Source organism: Pagrus major, chromosome 5 (assembly GCF_040436345.1).
Source record: "Pagrus major chromosome 5, Pma_NU_1.0".
NCBI lineage: Eukaryota > Metazoa > Chordata > Actinopteri > Spariformes > Sparidae > Pagrus > Pagrus major.
This window is the reverse complement of record NC_133219.1, coordinates 36,031,832-36,049,496: the sequence shown is the minus strand read 5'-3', so window position 1 is coordinate 36,049,496 and position 17,665 is coordinate 36,031,832. Positions and strand designations below refer to the sequence as shown.

Genomic DNA, 17,665 nt, shown 5'->3' with positions numbered 1-17,665 from the left:
AAAACTTGCACAACCTGTTGTGGGTCAAGAAAAAAACGCAGATTTTTTTTTTTTTTTTTTTAAACTCTAAAAAAATGAAAGCATAACCCATCACATTGACATCTGGCCTTGGTTTGGAAATCATATATGTGCTGACACTGGCTAGAAAAGGGGGGAAATCACTTCATAAAGTCTTTGTCAAACTTTTCCCCGATTTCTGGCCCCTGACATTGTACAGCGAAGCGCGCTCCCACGCAGACGGGAACGCGCACGTCAGGGCACGCTGTTAAACCACCTGACCGGCTCGGCGGGTTTCGGTTGGCAGGTTCGGCTTCACAACGTTGAACAACGGCGCGGTGGGTCACGTGACAGCATCTGCTGCTGCTGGCTGAGCGAAGCGTGTTAGCAGGTAAAAGAAAGAATAAACATTTATTACCTTAATGTTACCCTTTTTAAAGTCGTTTGAACTACTTTGGCGTCTAATTGTACAAGTATTTAAATAAGTTTGAGGAAAAGCGATCGACCGATCCGGAGGAACCGTTTGTTCCGTTCGGTGGTTCGCTAGCTAGCTAGCTAGCTAGCTAACAACCCAGCGCTGTAGTGCTGCATTGTATGCGGACGGGCCGTTCACATGCCGGGGCAGCTAGCCTGCTGCTCGTATTTGTCGTAGCTGAACATTAACACGACACGCGTTTTTCGACAACTTTTCTCCCCCTCACACCCTTTCTCCCCTCCTAGCGCTAAAGTATTGGACAGAGACGGGTGTAAACTTTCGGTGTTTCCCCCTTTTTAGTTTCAGTTATGTTGTCCTGCTGCTAACGTTAGCTAAGTCTGCCACTGGTGTTAGTTAGCCACAAAGTGACTAACGTTAGCTTTTCTCTTGGTTTACACAAAAGGGTACATCTTCGTAGTTTACATGTGTTTATCTTTTTTGTTCCTGATTCGGCGGGGCAATGCGAACGGCAATAACACAGGCGGAAAGATTAAATAATTGTGTGGTCGATCTGCTCGTATCTTTCCACTTGAATATGGCATTTTCATCGGCAGGGATCGAATTTGTATCGCACACGGAACAAAGACGAGCGGCTAGCCGGGCTAACAGGCTAGCTAGACGACCTAACGCTAATGTGAACGCTAGCCAGTGCGGCTCATATTTCCGTCGAGCTTCTTTTAACGTGCTATATAAGATCATGATCAGTCATCACTTACGTTAGATAAGGGTGACGATAACAGTAGACAACTAATATTATACAGCTATCGTCAACATTGCCTTGCTGTCTAACTGTTTTTCTGGCAGCCAACATGTTCAGACAATAGTAACATTAGGATTCCTGCCGGTGGATCTCTTTTGTTATGTCCCCCACGGCTGTTTGTCAGCTCGTAGTATTATTAGCTAACAACCAGTTACTGTATGTAATATAATCCACCCCAAGGTAGTCCTATGCCCTCGATTTCCTTTGACGCCGTTCAGCTTGACGTACAGCCCAGGCTTCGTTATGGTTACTTAATGCGTACTATAAAATGTCAAGTGCCATTTGCCGTCGTCGATGAGGAAAAGTGTTATAATTCATACTACCCATTACATATGCTGGTGCATACTCATGTTTTTCTGTGTGTGAGACTGGGTAAAATGACACCAGGACAGCCCCCTCTTGGCTGGCTAAATTTAACCTGGGAGGCGGGGGGCGACAGATGGGGTTATAGTCTTACATGGTATACTTAACCGTGAGTCTAAGTCTGTTTATAATCCGTATATCATACTATATCATTTCACTTCGCCCATATCTCCTCTGTTTTCTTCTTTCTTCCCCAGATTTTTCTATTTTGTACATACATTGTTTTGTATATACTGTATATGATGACTTCAGTGGTCAGCAATCAGGCCCGGGGGACTCGGGACAGAACGCTGCCCAGCACCACACAAACAACACAGCCACAGAAACAGATACAGGTGGGTTTTTACCACTTCACGTACCAACTTTCACACAAACCTAAGGAATTGTCCAGCTCAATTGTATTATAGTCTAATTTTTATTTGTTCAGTGTCAAATATCATCATGCTGATATAAAAAGAAAATGTACAATGAATGTAAAATGTAATTTTACACTCTTAAAGATTTTCTAGGCAACTATGTCCAACATGGTGTTTTTCACCAGGACTGTAAAAGTGAATATAATCAAGTATCTTGCGCTACAGGTGCGGCTACTTCAAGAAAGCCTTTGAAAACTATGTTTTGGGCAGAACCGTGTGGTGCACCTGTGAAGCAGGGCTGCATGCGCAACCGGGCAATCATGTTTAATTCATAGAAAAAAATGCGACCTGCCTTGCACTGAAAAGTTAAAGATATTTCAACTTATTTCATTAGATAATTTCAATATTTTTAACTGAAAAATGAGACACATGGCAGCCTTACCATGGGAAAACAATGGTTTTCCTGGCAACACTTTTCTAGCAACATGCCTCGGTGTGATCAGCCTTTTAATATATTATATGAATACGAAAATGAGGCCAAGTATTGTGTTCCTGTTGTAATGTTTCTTACTTAACTCTGTTTGTTCCCCAGGCCACAGCAGAACAGATTCGTTTAGCCCAAGTGATCTATGACAAAAATGATGCTGACTTTGAAGACAAGGTCAAACAGGTAATGTGTTTTGTGCATATGCACTTGTATAGACAAATTATATTCAGGAAGACCAGTATACCTTCCTGGGTTCTTGGACACGAGGACCCTCATTGCGTAACATGATGATTGAATTTCATGCCTTGTTTCTGGTTTGCATGCTCACAGCTGATTGAGGTAACTGGGAAGACTCAAGATGAGTGCATGGTAGCCCTCCATGACTGCAACGAAGATGTAAACAGAGCCATTAATTTCCTGCTGGAGAGCACCTCTGACACAGTAAGTCTATATACACATGCACAACCCATATTCATATGCACATTGTATGGCAATTCCTCTTGGTTTTTGCAAAATTGTAATCACAATGTAGATTTGATATATTTGATAGAGTCAACCTCATTTTTTGATTACCTCAGAACTCCTGGGAGACTGTGGGGAAAAAGCGGAGCCTTGGGAAAGAAGGTGGACCCTCGGAGATAAAGGAAAGCAGGGAGAAGAAAGGAGGAGAGAGGGAGGCCAGTCGTGGACGTGGAGGGTCCAACAGGAGGGGCAGAGGCATCAGCAGAGGGCGTGAAGGTAAGAAAGGGGTGCACGTTGTTTGTCCTGTCTAAGGCCAGAACTGGACGTTGCGGCTTTTAGCAGCAGGGTTGTGTGGCAGTGTCATTCCATTGTCCGTTTCGCATTTTGTATACAGGCATCCATGGACACAGTATAGTGAGAGAGGGAGTCGCCCCTCTTTCTCTCTTGAGAATGAGGGGCAATCAAACTGTCTAAACTAGGAACTATAAACCAAGATTCTGTTATTATACTGCTTATTTCATGCATAAATTGCTTTTAGAAACATATTTAAGCTTACTGTTTAGCTGCAGTTGAGAAAAACTATGAACCAGAAGAAATCAGAAACATTTTCGTGTACAGTTTAGATACCGTATTGTTTGTTACTAGATGACTGCCTTACTATTTCCTGTTTTAAGACAGACTGAGCCAAAACTAAGCACTGCCCAACTCGCAGTATGTCGCCCATTAGCGGGTTATTTCAGTTTTGGCCTATTAGATATAATCAATATTTATATTTTTTTGTAGGATTAAAATTGTATTGAATTTACCTTTGTGCACCACCCTTAAAGAATGGAAAACAATAACCATTAATTTACTCACTTAATAAAATATACTAAGATATACATTTTGAATTGTGATTAATGATTAGATTATTAGCTACAACCAACCATTTACCAGAAGTTAAGAGTTTTGCACACAGTCCGACCGATCTCAACAAGAGACAACTCTTATCACCAGTAATAAGTTGGTGCGGCTTGTGTTTTCTACGTGCTACAATACCTTACTACAAAGCCTATATTTGATCTGATAATTTGATTTGATAATTTGTACGGCTGACTTGTCTTAACTGACTTTCAAAGTTTCTATATGCATTTGAAATGTAGCTATCTTTTCTCAAGCTGCACAAGGCTGAATCTTATTTTAATCAGTCTTTCGATGTTAAACTTTAGAAGAAAGTTTAAGCTGGTTGTTCTGAGAAATAAAAACACGATCCTTGGCATGTTGCTTTGTTCGCTGGCGATCTTTCAATTATGGTTTTCCATGGGGCAGGTCAAAGGAAAACCGGTTGCTCCTTTTGTTCACCTTGCAGAGTTACCGGCTTTGCATGGACCTGTTTTTGTTGCTTGTAAAGTTAGCTGGCAGACTTTGTAGCGCAGTTGCTGGACCTAACTAAACATGTTAACACCCAGGTTAGCAGTGTCTACTTAACTAACCAGGATTGTTGGGCAGGCTCTCACATTGCTGCTGTAGAAAAGAGTTGAATGTGTCTGTACTGGGCAGACCCCACAGAGGTCAGAGAGCCATCTAAGGGGAACTGGCGTTTTGTTTACCTGGTCGGAGGTGATATTCAGGGATATCATGTTACAGTTGAAGGAGGTGGTTGGAGGAGAGGTGCAACTATATATACATAAAGTATGGGCATTATAAAAGTTCAGTTTCAGCTTAACATGGAAAGACTTGATCTGTGGGATTTCCATTTTACCTACAATTGTTAGTCTGTTAAAACGCTGTTTTAAACGATGTTTGATGCATCTTTGACATTGACTTTTTATTATTAGTCTTCTGTTGCTAAAAAAATAGTGTATGGAACTATCAACTTTGCTCCGATTTGTTTAGCTTTGATTTTCCCTACAGGCTAAATTAAAAGGGCTTGGAGGTATTTCTCCAAGTTAAGTATTAATGAAGATTTTTAATGTCTTAATTTCCTTGTCCTTTTGTTTCTTGTTGGATTCCAGGTCGGTTAGAGGAGAATGGGTTTGAGGTGACTCCTGGAGAGAGAGGGGGAGACCGTGGACGCAGGGGGCGAGGTAGAGGTGAGTGATACAGAAACTATATTTTAATATACCTTCAATAACACAGTTGGCATTTTGATAGTAAACATGAAGCTCATCTGAAAAACCAAAACTTTTTAAGGCAAATCGGGTTTACATATTACTCTGGTAGAAATTTAAGGACCCTTGCTCTATAGGTTTCATACTTGGATTTCTATTTTGGGCAATCCTACTGTCCCCTATTAGCACAAACATGTCCATTAAATTTAGGCAAATTGTAATATCCTGTTTTTTTAACTGGGATCTTTAGCTATAGACTTTGCTCAGATGTTATTGTACATGTTTTGGTGATGTAGCTGGCAGCATATCTATTTATGTCTGCAGGCATTTAGAATATTATAGCACTCAACGTGTGCGGAATGTGCTCAGTCCCTTCAGCTGCGTGCGTGTGTGTGTTTGTGTGGTGAGCAGGGGGGTTGTCGATAAAAGGTAGAAAGTGGTAGAATCTGACTGGACTTGAAGGCTTTTTTTGTAACAACAAATTATCTATGAATGGTGTGGTGAAATAGGAGCCCAATTCAAAAGAAACTGATTCAAATGCCCGGTTATATTTAAACAGCAGAGAAATGCATGTGTTCTCCTGGCTGTTTACCTGTTAAATGTCTTAAGTTAAAACCTTGAACCAAAAATAAAACTTCACTACAATAGTCTACGATAGTCTTTGGGGTTATTTAGACTTAAGACATGCCCATGTTTTTATTTTTTGACAACTTAAATGGTTTGATATTATTCCTATGACAGTCCGCCATGGTCCGTATGGTTTTAATCTAGAGAAAATCAAAATATTGTCCACTCTCGGACAAAGATCAGTGAATGCAATGGTCACTGTGCGCAGCAGTTTGATGTGTCTTTTTAAGAAGCTTAATGAAGTGTTGAGGTTGAAAAGGACCAGTCAGCAGAGGTCATCTGTTGTTTTGTGTGTCCCCCCCCCAGGGGTAGGAGGTCGTGGTAGAGGAAGAGCAGCTGCTGGCAACAGGTTCTCCTCCCAGGGAATGGGGTAAGAACATGTGTTTAGTTTAATCTTGGATGAGGAAGTAGTGATAACTTAAAGTAGACACAAGAAATTGAAAACAATATATGGCAAAACTTATCTCAATCTCCCCGTAGCATTAACAAAAGCAATTAGTTGCAACAATAGACCAGACAGTTTTCTCTTCAATTTCCTTTATTGGCTCACCTTCCCAACTGTCTTTTCTTTCGACTCATCTTCTTTTCAGCACCTTTAATCCTGCTGACTACACAGCCAACTCTGGAACTCGCCAGGAGACGTGGGAAGGGGACGGCAACGAACCTGCTGAGGGAACTGGTAAGGAAATTGATAGAACATAAGGTGTCAAGCAGTTTCATACCTTTTGCTATGGACTGGCTTAATTCAACTGGCTAATTATATTCAGTTTAAAGGTATCCTCGTCTAGCGTTCACTTGCCCTAATTTGGTGGTTCTAATTTCTGGCTACTAGGTGCCTAATAAAAGCAGAAACGAGCATAAATGTAAAAAATAATCAGTCACTTATACATTTAGTGTTAAATTAAAGCATTCATTTTTTTTATGTATATCTTTTAGGACCTTGGGGAGGCAATCTGGAAGACTGGACTGCAGAAGAGTGGAATGAAGATGTAAGGCAGCACTTTTTTAATGACCTGAAAGGGATTTGCAATGCTTCGGTTTGAGGGCTTATACAAAGTTTATGTACACTGTTGTAAATCTAGGAGTCTAGTATCATTGGCTACTGACGTTTAGTTAGTAAAATACCATCGGTCAAGATTCAGTGATTTTTATGTGGTGTAACAATATCAGTGTGACTCTGGCTGGTTGTTAATTTTCACTACAGCTCATATGCTTATATTAATCTGATGGATGACTGTTTTTACTTCCTGTTCTTTCTCACAGTTGTCTGAGACCAAAGTATTCACTGCCTCCTCTGCTCCAGCAAACCACAAGTAAGCCATTCTACCAGTTGAGTCATCATAAAACACCACAGAGAACAGGTCCTATTTTGGAGAATACATTTTAGTTCATCTTTACAGTTATCTTGTCCTTGTTGAACGTCCGTCCGAAACGTTCCTCTCTTCACCCCTCCACTCTTTTCTCTTTCTTCTCCTTAGTGTGGACCTGGTTGGCCTACTGCCTAAGACTGGAGTGGCTGTAGGGGGTTCTATGGAGTCTGACTTGGGGGCGATAGTCGATGGCCCCTCAGCCGAGGACTTAGGCCAAAGCCTGGTGTTTACCAATTCTCACCACAATGGACGCACTGCAACACACAGTTACGCACACGCCACAGCCAACAGCTATGCTCATGCCGCCTCTGCTGGTACCACCTACGCGCATGCTGCACTGGTACAGACAGCCACACGTGCAAGCACCTACATATGTCTTTATGTAACTTCACCCTGATATCTGGCATGAGTGTATTTAGTTCTTGTTTTGCTTCTCTAATCCTTGCAGTCCTCAGTTCTGGGTTCTGGTTTTGGGTCCCTGAATGCACCTAAGCAGACACCTGCCTCTGACATGAGGACACCAGAGCAGCTTAACGGGCCTCGGCTTGGTCAGAGAGCCAGTCAGACGTTGGCCACCACCAGCAACAGTAATGTTTCCAAAGATGCAGGGCCATCTCCAATACAGAACCCTGCTCCTGCCTCCTCTCCTTCTGTAGAGGTCAAGGCTCAGAGAGTTGAGAATGGCCCTCTTACTGCCCAACACTGTAAGTTTATCTCAAAGTAAAGCTAAAAATCCAACCGAGAAATTTAAGACATGACTATTACATTTAACTAGTTCCTCTTGATGACAACCATAGAAAAGCTAGAGTGCACTGAAGTACAATAGCTGAATGAATATGTATATATTTATCCCCATTCTCTTCAGTGGAGATGAAGCTTCAGCCAGAGCCATCAGCAGTGCTCAGCCAGCTTGCTCAGAGACAACAGTCCTCCATCCTCCCCACCACAGAGCCTCTGGGCCTGTCTCAGTTGCATGCTCCACAGGTCCCTACACCGCCAGGTAGGACTGCAGAATGGTATCATACTATGCCACTAGAGGTTTGGAAGTCTGCATAGTTGACAATACCTTGAGCTGTTTAATAACCATAATAGCAGGAATGCAAGCAAATCCTAAAATGTGCTTCTGCCTTGGCTGTGGACTGGTGAGCAATCAAAACCTTATCTTGTGACTGAGACTGCTTCTTTCAATCTTCTTCAGGTCATGAATCCTCTGTCCCTCCTGTGAGAGATGGAGCTTCTCCAGGAGTGAAGCTACAAGGTATTGAGCCTCCCAACACAGAAGCCCCTCAGCGGCAGCTAAAGATACAGAGACGCAGAGTCCCACCTCCCTCAAAGGTAAGCTCTTTTGATATCTGAACCTTTTATCACACAAAGTGTACAACTCCATGCTAACATTACAAAAGAGCAGTACTACTTGCAAGGCTGGATAGAAACTGAAAGTCTTATCAATCATTTATTTGCTCTCATGCTTGACATGACAAGCCAGCTGGCTGATTGGCTATGTGGTAGGGACAGACTGAATGAAGATTCAGAAAGCTGAAAACCCCACTTTTGTGACTTTACCTGTTATAATCATCAATAATATCTTGTTAAACAAACACAGATGATGTAGATAGGTATACAGTCCTTTTTCGGTATATCTGCTGTATCTCATACAAGTGTTTGTTACCAGAGCCTGCTCTTCTGCTGCAGAATTTATGGCAGTTTGTACTCCACCACATTCAAGTAGCAATTCACATGAATGTCTTGACTAAACGCATTTTCTTTTTGACCAAAAATAACTTATTTCTGCATATTTTAAATTGAAACCTGTATTTTGAATATTTAACAAAGTACAAAAATACACTACAAGTAATCAAATTGACCCATGCATCGGCCCTCTTTTACTCAATTCACTCTTTGTTTACTCAGATCCCGTCATCAGCAGTGGAGATGCCAGGCTCAGCAGATATATCTGGCTTGAATGTTCAGTTTGGAGCTCTTGATTTTGGGTCTGAGGCTGGTAGTGGAACGGTAGACATGGCACAAACAGAGTTAGCCAGTGAGCAAGCCCCAGCTCAGGCTCCAGCTCCGGCACCCTTGACTGTCCCTACAGCTGTTCCCACACAGCAGCCACAGAGCAGCCTGTTCTCCAAGCCTGGATCTATGAGGTGGGTATATGTGAGTTGTTATGAGTTGGTATGAGGCACATGTTGGTCTGTTTCTGTGATAAATGTTTTTTTTGTGTTTTTTAAATTATGGTGTACATGTTTTTATCTGTGCAATGCGAAAAGTAGAACTTTCATGGAAGCCATGGGCACAAAATTTTATCAATGCACTAAAAAGGGTTTAGAGATCATGTCTTCATTTTAGCTCAGTTACAGCTAGAAACGCCTCTTCTGGCATATTCTTGGGGTGTTTTATTTTATGTTTATTTTATGTTTATCTTTGCCCATCTTTTTCTCTGTCCTTCGAACAGTGAACACATGAGCAGCATACCCACCTTACCCTCAGCCGTGTCAGATCCCAGCTTCCCCTCACCATCGCTGGGCTTACCCAGTGCCACGCCCTCCCCCTCCCTGGGTCTTCCCAGTGCAGCCACTCCACCCTCTTCTACAGCCCCTACTGCAGCCAGCCGTGTGGAGAGCAGTGGGCAAAGGTCCCTGCCACCTCACCTGGGCTTCTCTCAGAGCAAAGATGTCCCCTCACCTGCTGCTCTCACGGTGAGGAGAAACCATTTTCTTTTTGTATGTATTGGGGACAAAAGGATTAGGACCACTGCTGAGTTTACTGTTTGTGAAAGCTATGTCTGACACCGAAAAAAGTAAAATGATAAAACTAAGACTTTGATCATTTCTTTTCATAGAATGGCTACAGCAGCATGAAGATGCAGAGCACACAGGACAGTAAGTACTCTCAGCATCGTCAGTTCAAGTGAACTGCACTGGAGTGGCCAATGAAATACAGTATAATGAATATTGATTGCTAAATGCATCTAATAGGGGAAGTGAAAGGGAGTCCTTACAGTGAAAGTAGAGGAGAATTCATAAAGACCAGGATATACCCAACCCATCAATCTCATTCAACTTACTTTAATTTATTCAATAAATTTGTTCAGTCACTTTTATTCCTCCTCCCACAATCAGTTTGTAACATCAACACACAAAAATGACATTGAAATCTCTCATTTTTCTTTTAAACCAGCCACGTCATCAACATCTAGAACGGTGAAAACTGCGTCTCCTATTATGACGAGTGACAGTGGGCCTAGCCACCATATTCCTTCTCCTGCAGTTACACCCTCCCACTCAACACCCATCCCCTCGCTCAGCAGGTAAGGGGTGGTTCATTTTATAGTGCACATTATTTCTTAATTCTTCTGGTGTGTGTTTCTTTTTTTGTCTGTGTGTTTGTTGGGAGATAATGATGGATTTAAGCACATATCTCAATACTAAATGTAGAGAAAACGTTGTCTGAATCTCCCATCCTTCTGCTCATGCTTCCTGGGTGAAAGTATTTTTGTTGCTTCATCAGATTGAAGCAGGCTGACTGATTAATTTTACTCTTTTTCTAGTCATGTGACCAATACGCACTCTTCTGGATCAGCCCTTGCCACAAGCTCATCCCTCACTGTAAGTTTGTAGTGTATTTGCTGACACTTAATGTGCAGTTGTTGTTTTTTTTTGTTTGTTTGTTTTTTTTCTCCAAAGCTGAGACTTTTAGAAAAACATGGTTTTACTTACAAGGACATCCATGCCTTGACTTTAGACGTTAGTCTGTGGTTCTCGCCTCACACATCCTCTCCTCTCTTGTCCTGTTCCATCAGATAAATAATGAGGACAGCAGCAGTAGTGGCAACCTCCATGCCTATTCATCGTCGTCATCCAGCCAAGCTGTCAATCCCAGTCCTTCAGTTCCCATGGCTGTCAGCAGCTCAACCACAAATGGCCTGCACCCATCTGGAGCGCCTGGATTAACTCCTAATGGCACAAACACCACACTTTCAGCTGCAGGCAGCCGCGTGGCTCCCCTGCTCACCAACACCTCCGGTAGGCTCATAGGTTTACACAAGAATCATGCCGCCGTCCCATGCAACTACTTTACAAAAGGTTCTTAAAATGAAAAAAGTATAATCTTCAAATACAATTGTTTACTACTTTAATTGGCTATCTGTTTTGACACTGAACGAGGGCAGTAAAACTGTACACATTTATCTGAATTATGTACAAATATAAATCACTTTACTTTATTAAAAATTTAGTTACTCTTGCTCCTTTTTAAGTCAGGTCAAAAAATCCTTGCGTTTCTCTTTGCCAGGTAAAGCTCCTCCCAACTTGGCCCAAGGAGTGCCACCTCTCCTGGCCAACCAGTACATCATGGGCCCTGGTGGCTTGCTCCCTGCTTACCCGGTAACAATATGCTGTCGTAATCATTTATTTACTTCTTTGTGTATTAATTAGTCCCCTGGGGTTTTTTTTTTTTTTTTTTTAAAGGGAAAGAAGGGTTGTATCGTTAAAAATAGATACATGACTGTGTTTGTTGGGAGATAATGATGGATTTAAGCACATATCTCAATACTAAATGTAGAGAAAACGTTGTCTGAATCTCCCATCCTTCTGCTCATGCATAGATGGGTGTTGGTGTCTTTCTCAAGGAACTAACCTACACAGAACTGTTTAGCATCTTCATTTTGTCATCAATCCATTTAAGTTTCATGTCGGAGAGCCCTGCAATTTACCATGAGTGGTACATTGCATTGACCAGTTATAGCAGTGAGTTTACTCCACAGTTTATGGAGTTTTTCAATGTTGGTGAAGATGTTTTTAGAAGGTTCTGATCAAAAATGACATCTGGATTGCAGCCAACAGTGAGATTTTGTAGTCTAACATGGTATTAAATAATCATCTGTCCTTCCCTCCATGATCTTTATTTCAACAGCAAATCTATGGGTATGAAGACTTGCAAATGCTGCAGTCTCGCCTTCCTATGGTGAGTCCCTTGTTGTTTTCTCTGTCATATACTCTTTGGCATATTACTTGGTTCTAGAATTTTATTTAATCAGAAATTGGTTCTTTAGATGTGTTTTCATGTGTATTTAAATCTGGCTAGCCTTAGAAAAGTAAAGACATTGCATGTCAGTACCACCAAATGTTCAAAGTAGCAGTCTGAGACGTACAGATAGAAAAGAGAAAAAAATAGGGAGGACTATGTTTCACATTTTAATTATGGTATTCTTTTTTCACAGGACTATTATGGTGTAACATTCCCTGGTACAACAGCTGCAATGCCTGGAAGAGATGGCCTGGCCAATAATCTATATTCTGGTGAGTGAAATGTTATGTTGAACTGGTTTGTGAGTCGATATGTCTGCTGATCTTGTAATGTTTCTAGCTAAGGTGTTAACTTGCACTGACACAAAACACTTGACACAATTAAACTAATTTCATAAAACTACATATGTCTGTTCATACCACATTTCAGTTATAGTGATTTTTGTGCTTGAGCATATTAAATTGATTGGTTTACATCAACATGGTGATTTTGATTTATTAGCAACTTTGGTGAAATACTTTGATTTCTTAATTTGATGACTTTGCTAATTCATGTATCTGTTTAACAGACCGGCAAAAGAATTTTATATTTTGTCAACTTCAGTTTTGTCTTTCAATATTTTTCTGTCTAGGTGAAGCGACAAAGTTTGGCAGGAATGACTCTTCATCTCCAGCTCCCCCAACCAGCCTGTCTACAGCTGGGGTGCAGTCACAGCCCCAGCAGGCTCCACAGGCAGGAACACAGGGACAGGGCCAGGGACAGAGCCAGGGTCAGCAAACACAGAACCAGGCCTTCCTCAACCCCCCTCTGCCCCCTGGCTACGGATACACTGGTAAAGCAAAATTATTTTTTAAGTTTAATTATGTCGATTGTATAGCACTTTGCATTATTTTTCTAACTAACCATCTTACAGGTCTGCCGTACTATGCTGGTGTGCCTGGGGTTCCCTCAGCCTTCCAGTACGGCCCCACCGTCTTTGTGCCTCCTGCTTCGGCCAAGCAACCTACAATGGGCCTGGCTAACCCCTCCAATCAGTACCACCAACAGCATCAGCCCAGCTATGGACAGCATGCATATGGCACAGGTGAGACCAGGACAGAAGAAGAAGGATCTGGCTGATGTTGTTTCTACGATAAACAAAGCACATTGTTTTAGAACCTGAGACCTTTGTGAAGACTTTGTCCATCAGTTTGAATTCAGCTTTTGAATTCATATAAATTACTTAAACTTGTGCCTGTTTTGAACTATGACAGCACAGGTTTAGCTTAGATTATATGTAATTAACTATTACAGTACTACAATCTGTCAATGCCACAAAAAAATAGTTAAGAGGATTACTAGATCAACTTTAACAGTTGGACTGGGTTATCTGGCTACTTCTGTCTCTGTTTTTATGCTCAAAAGTACACAAGCCTTCTCTCTTGTCTTACAGCACTATGTAACTGTCAGACAATTTTTGGTGTCATGTATAGTAACAGTTTGGTACAGCTGTATTTACGATTACAAGTATTGTGACAGAATGTGTGTTTAAAGAGACCTTGGCATAATTAGGTGTGTAGAGAAAAGGCAAAAGAAAATTCAGTTTCCAAGCTTTTATACATGTACACCAAATGCTGCATGTGCGTGTGGAATTGGGCCTGTGGGTGTGTTTTTTGCTTGTGCTGCATGCATAGCTTAAACCCCCTGCTGAAGTTGGACACAGCTCAATGTAGACACCGCTGCCATTCTAGTCAGGTTACCTTACTGCCTCTCTCTCCCCCGCCCCCCCTCACCTCTCTTCCCATCTTTTTTCTTCTTCTTTCCTTCTCTTCACTTCATCTGTTCCCCTTCTCCTTTCTCTTCCTACCTCCTCCCTCTCTTCTGCTCGCTCTGCCTCCTGTCTTCTTCTGAACTCCTCCTCATCCTCCTTCAGCCTTTGATGACCTGTCTCAAGCCCACGGGGAGTACAGTAAGGGAGGGTACGGAGGCTCGGCCCAGTCACAGGCCAAGTCAGCGGGCAGCGGCCCAGGGAAAGGTACACACACAAAACATGTGCGCACACTCTAACAACAGACACAAAGTCAGTGGGCATTTTCCTGTGGGAAAAATGGATGTACTCACAATTACAGATGATTCTACAGTCAAGAGTGTTCTGGAGAAAGGTGTGTATATGCACGTGTGTGATTGCACTTTGATGTGCACATTAATGGATACCCGCAAAGGGGTGAAAAAAAGTGAGAAACATGCCTCTGCACTTCCTCAGTTAATATGCTTCTTCCTACTGGCTGCCCCCTCCTACTAACAGTGGAAATGAACATTCAGTGCTTAATATTCACTCATCAGTGAAGTGACAGTTGTTCTTCAGCCCACCTAACCCCTTGATTTCCCCTCTCTTCCTTATTGTTCTCTTCTTCCCTTACTTTCCTCCCTTCCCTCTTGAATTCCAATCTTTTTCTTTATCTCTTTCCTTCGCACTCTTTTCCTCCTCCTCTCAGCACCAGGACTGTCGGGGTCAGGTACCAGTGGAGGAGTACCTGATATGGGAGGTTCAATCTACAGCAAAACTCAGGTGAGTGACTTGCTTGACCTGTTCTGCAAATAATTTTCTTGATTTAAAACCAGAAAAAGTGCAGCACATTATCTTGAATGACCTATTAACTAAAGTTGTAAAATACGCAAGGATACAGAAATGTCTGTATAGACGAGTTCTTTTTAGAAGGCTAGTTGAATTGCGCATAATGTGCATTTAATTTATTACTAAACCTTTTATACATGCATGTGCTTAATCAATTTGGCCCATATGTGCGCTTTTAAACCTCTTGTTTCTTCTCTCTGTTCCCCTCAGTCATTTGACAAACAGGGCTTCCACACAGGGACACCTCCACCCTTCAGCCTGCCTTCGGCACTGGGGGGAACAGGGCCCCTGAACCCTGGTGGTGCTCCTGGTTACGCCCCTGCTCCCTTCCTGCACATCCTGCCACCACATCAACAGCCCCACTCCCAGCTGCTGCACCATCACCTCACACAGGACGGACAGGTAAACTGAAATTTCTATGCATATGTCACATTTTTGCCCAGCCAGAATTTCACAAAAGTTTGCATCACAGTATGTTTTAATCTAGGTGTAATTTATTATATTGTCCATTGTGTTAAGACGACCAAGTTTTCTGAATAGTTTTGTATGGTATTGAGTTAGCTGTCAGAGATGAGCAACCAAACAAGACTGCTCCTTTGTGCATTAACCTGCATCTCTGCAGTGTTCAGCAACTTAATAGACCTTTTTGATCAAATAGTCTCAGGATAATTTTTGCCCAAGAACTAAAAAGTCAGGCAACGAATCCTGGATCTATAGGTTCCCTCTGGTTGCGCTATTGAAGTGTCCATTTAAAAGTTCCCGATGATGTTCCTTTAGCTAGAAGATGCCAGTGATCCACGTGGGAAATTAAATAAACCTTTTTAAATAGTTACTTGGTCTGAAACATGATTGACTGAATTGAATTGTTCTTGCAGGGTGGTGCTGGTCAGCGCAGTCAGTCCAGCAGCATGCAGCAGAAGACCCAAGGCAGCAAGTCCAGCTACGGCAGCTCCCCCTACTGGGCCAACTGAGGAATGCTTCCAACTCCCCTCCTCCCCCAAAAGGCTGTGTGTGTGCGCGAGCGAGTTTGTGTAAAGCTAAACAAAAAATAGCAAACAGAAAGACACACTACCCTCACAATGAGCAACCTTGGGCTCCCTTGCCCTGCTCCCCCCACCTCCACAGGTCCTCATAAGTCTTTTGGGTTCTCTCTTTCCCCCCCTTTTCAAAATTGGTTGTACATGTAAGATATTTATGTATGTATTTATATATATATACTGTATATGTAATAGTAGAACATGAAATGTGGTTGCTGCATTTTATTTTTGAAGGACTTTTGTTTACTTTTTTCAAAACTGCAGGAAAAAGATGTTACATTAAGACAGAATGAGAAGATGATTATGATGGTGAGAGCGAGTGGAAAAGATGATCTAAAACTTCCTGTAAGAAACCAGAAAAAGGAAATGGAGAGAGCTATAGCACTGATTGCATATGAGGACATTTCAGATGGGGGTGGGGTTTATAATAACTAACTGCATCTGTCTCGTCTTTTTCTTTTTTTTTATACATAACTTCCTGAATGACCAGGCTCATTCCCCAAACTTCATTTTGTAGCTTCCTGTCTTTCCCCTCCTGCCTCTCGACCTTCTTTTGGAGAGCTGCCTACTCTCCTCGTGTCAACACCTTCCCTTTAAAGACAGACCTGTCCATCTAAATTTTATATTTTAATTTAATTTTAACCCTGATTTCCCTCGAAATAAAAGTTCTGAGCAGTTGGAACTCTGACTTGTCTGAGTCTTTTTGTACTTGTTTTTCATATGGGTGTTTCTTGAGTTCAAACTTGAGTTTTCTGATTTTATTATGCTGTGATAGAGATGACAACTATCTACACAAATATACAGCTAATTCTGTCTATCATAGAAAGGCCCTTGCCAGATGTTTTCACATTCAGTTGTCTGTGTAAAAGAGTTTGAAACAAAAAACCCGGTAACACACAGAAGGCAGAAGATGTCAATTATATTTAATAAAATAACAATCACTACAGACACCTGAGGTGATATAAAACTGATGAAACATTTAATTTAGTTATTTTAGACAGTTTGGGTACACATGGGTCAATGACTTCGTACAGAATCAGATTTATTGAGTTTTTGTTTAAACATTTAGGTAAAGGTAAAAAATGGAGAACACACTCAACCCAAATCTGTAAATTAAGGCAAAATAGAACAGCAATTTGTTTGTTCATTTTCATTTAATGAAAAATGTACCTTCTGTTGTTTTGACCTGAGAATCTGTAGAAATTGCTCTATTTAATGCTAAATTGCGTGAAATGAATCAAGCAACCTATTTCAAAAAACAAAATTAACATTTTCTGTCACCTGGTTGCCGTAACTGTGTTATCTCGAATAGTATTTTAAGCCGGTTGGCCATATGGTGGCCCAGCTTGAGTGAGACACAGGTGGCTCTGATTACAGTGAATCCATCATAAGACACCTCCTTTTCCCATGAAATGCATATTCTATGATGCTATTAATAAACCAAAAGGTACCACAGAAACAAAGGAAGGAGCCTGAAATTAATTAGTATTGTGCATTAACTTGTTCTTTGGCTCATGACTCTGCACAGCACAAACTTTTTTAGTTTGAATATGAAAAGAAGAAACAGGACAACTGAAAAATGTGAGTGTGCTGAATTCCTGCCATAATTCAATTTATAATCAGACACTATTCACCTGTTTACCCAACATCATCTGTATTTGTAATTGATGGTCAAATTTGAAGCTGGGGATCAAGACCTCTTCTGAATATACACTAGCTGTTGAATTGACAGATAAACACAACATAATCTGTTAACCAGTGAAACAAAAAAAATGGACCATGACTTCCTCCCAATTTTACACACTTATCTGAGAACATCACATGCATTCCCAGTTTTACCAATGCATTATGGGTGTTCTTTACATGATGTTTGATTTATCTCAAGGATGTTTGAAGGTCCATAAAGGGGGAAGAATGTTTCTGTCAATACTGTGCAATAAAATCTTCTATACTAAATAGTGGTGATACCAATTATGAATGAGTTGAAGAGTTGGGC

At 41.4% G+C, this 17,665-nt stretch overlaps 1 protein-coding gene and 2 non-coding genes across 4 annotated transcripts; all 3 read left to right on the top strand.

Annotated features, from left to right (window-relative positions):
- The first annotated feature begins 300 nt into the window (after nucleotides 1-300).
- Nucleotides 301-16,351, top strand: LOC140995829 (ubiquitin-associated protein 2-like). 2 transcript variants are annotated; one of them, XM_073465950.1, is made up of 29 exons: nucleotides 301-388; nucleotides 1,793-1,930; nucleotides 2,544-2,621; nucleotides 2,769-2,879; nucleotides 3,017-3,176; nucleotides 4,895-4,972; nucleotides 5,924-5,987; nucleotides 6,208-6,296; nucleotides 6,554-6,606; nucleotides 6,881-6,930; nucleotides 7,096-7,327; nucleotides 7,436-7,691; nucleotides 7,853-7,987; nucleotides 8,186-8,322; nucleotides 8,899-9,137; nucleotides 9,446-9,689; nucleotides 9,833-9,872; nucleotides 10,171-10,300; nucleotides 10,541-10,598; nucleotides 10,793-11,015; nucleotides 11,284-11,375; nucleotides 11,905-11,955; nucleotides 12,212-12,290; nucleotides 12,650-12,850; nucleotides 12,932-13,102; nucleotides 13,931-14,032; nucleotides 14,493-14,566; nucleotides 14,843-15,034; nucleotides 15,508-16,351. In XM_073465950.1, the coding sequence occupies exons 2-29, from the start codon at nucleotides 1,835-1,837 to the stop codon at nucleotides 15,601-15,603; spliced, it is 3,531 nt and encodes a 1,176-aa protein (XP_073322051.1). In that variant the 5' UTR covers nucleotides 301-388; nucleotides 1,793-1,834; the 3' UTR covers nucleotides 15,604-16,351. The 2 variants fall into 2 exon arrangements, with proteins under 2 accessions (XP_073322051.1, XP_073322052.1); XM_073465951.1 differs by lacking the exon at nucleotides 13,931-14,032.
- On the top strand, nucleotides 10,378-10,454 carry LOC140996903 (small nucleolar RNA SNORD121A). Its single transcript, XR_012178874.1, has one exon. It is a non-coding gene; the product is annotated as a small nucleolar RNA SNORD121A (small nucleolar RNA).
- LOC140996902 (small nucleolar RNA SNORD121A) lies at nucleotides 11,504-11,580 on the top strand. Its single transcript, XR_012178873.1, has one exon. It is a non-coding gene; the product is annotated as a small nucleolar RNA SNORD121A (small nucleolar RNA).
- Nucleotides 16,352-17,665: the final 1,314 nt, after the last annotated feature.

Coding starts and splice junctions, on each gene's coding strand:
- LOC140995829 (XM_073465950.1), top strand. CDS start 1,835: ATGATGACTTCAGTGGTCAGCAATCAGGCCCGGGGGACTCGGGACAGA. Junction 8,323..8,898: donor GAGTCCCACCTCCCTCAAAG/GTAAGCTCTTTT, acceptor TTGTTTACTCAG/ATCCCGTCATCAGCAGTGGA. Junction 13,103..13,930: donor ACAGCATGCATATGGCACAG/GTGAGACCAGGA, acceptor ATCCTCCTTCAG/CCTTTGATGACCTGTCTCAA.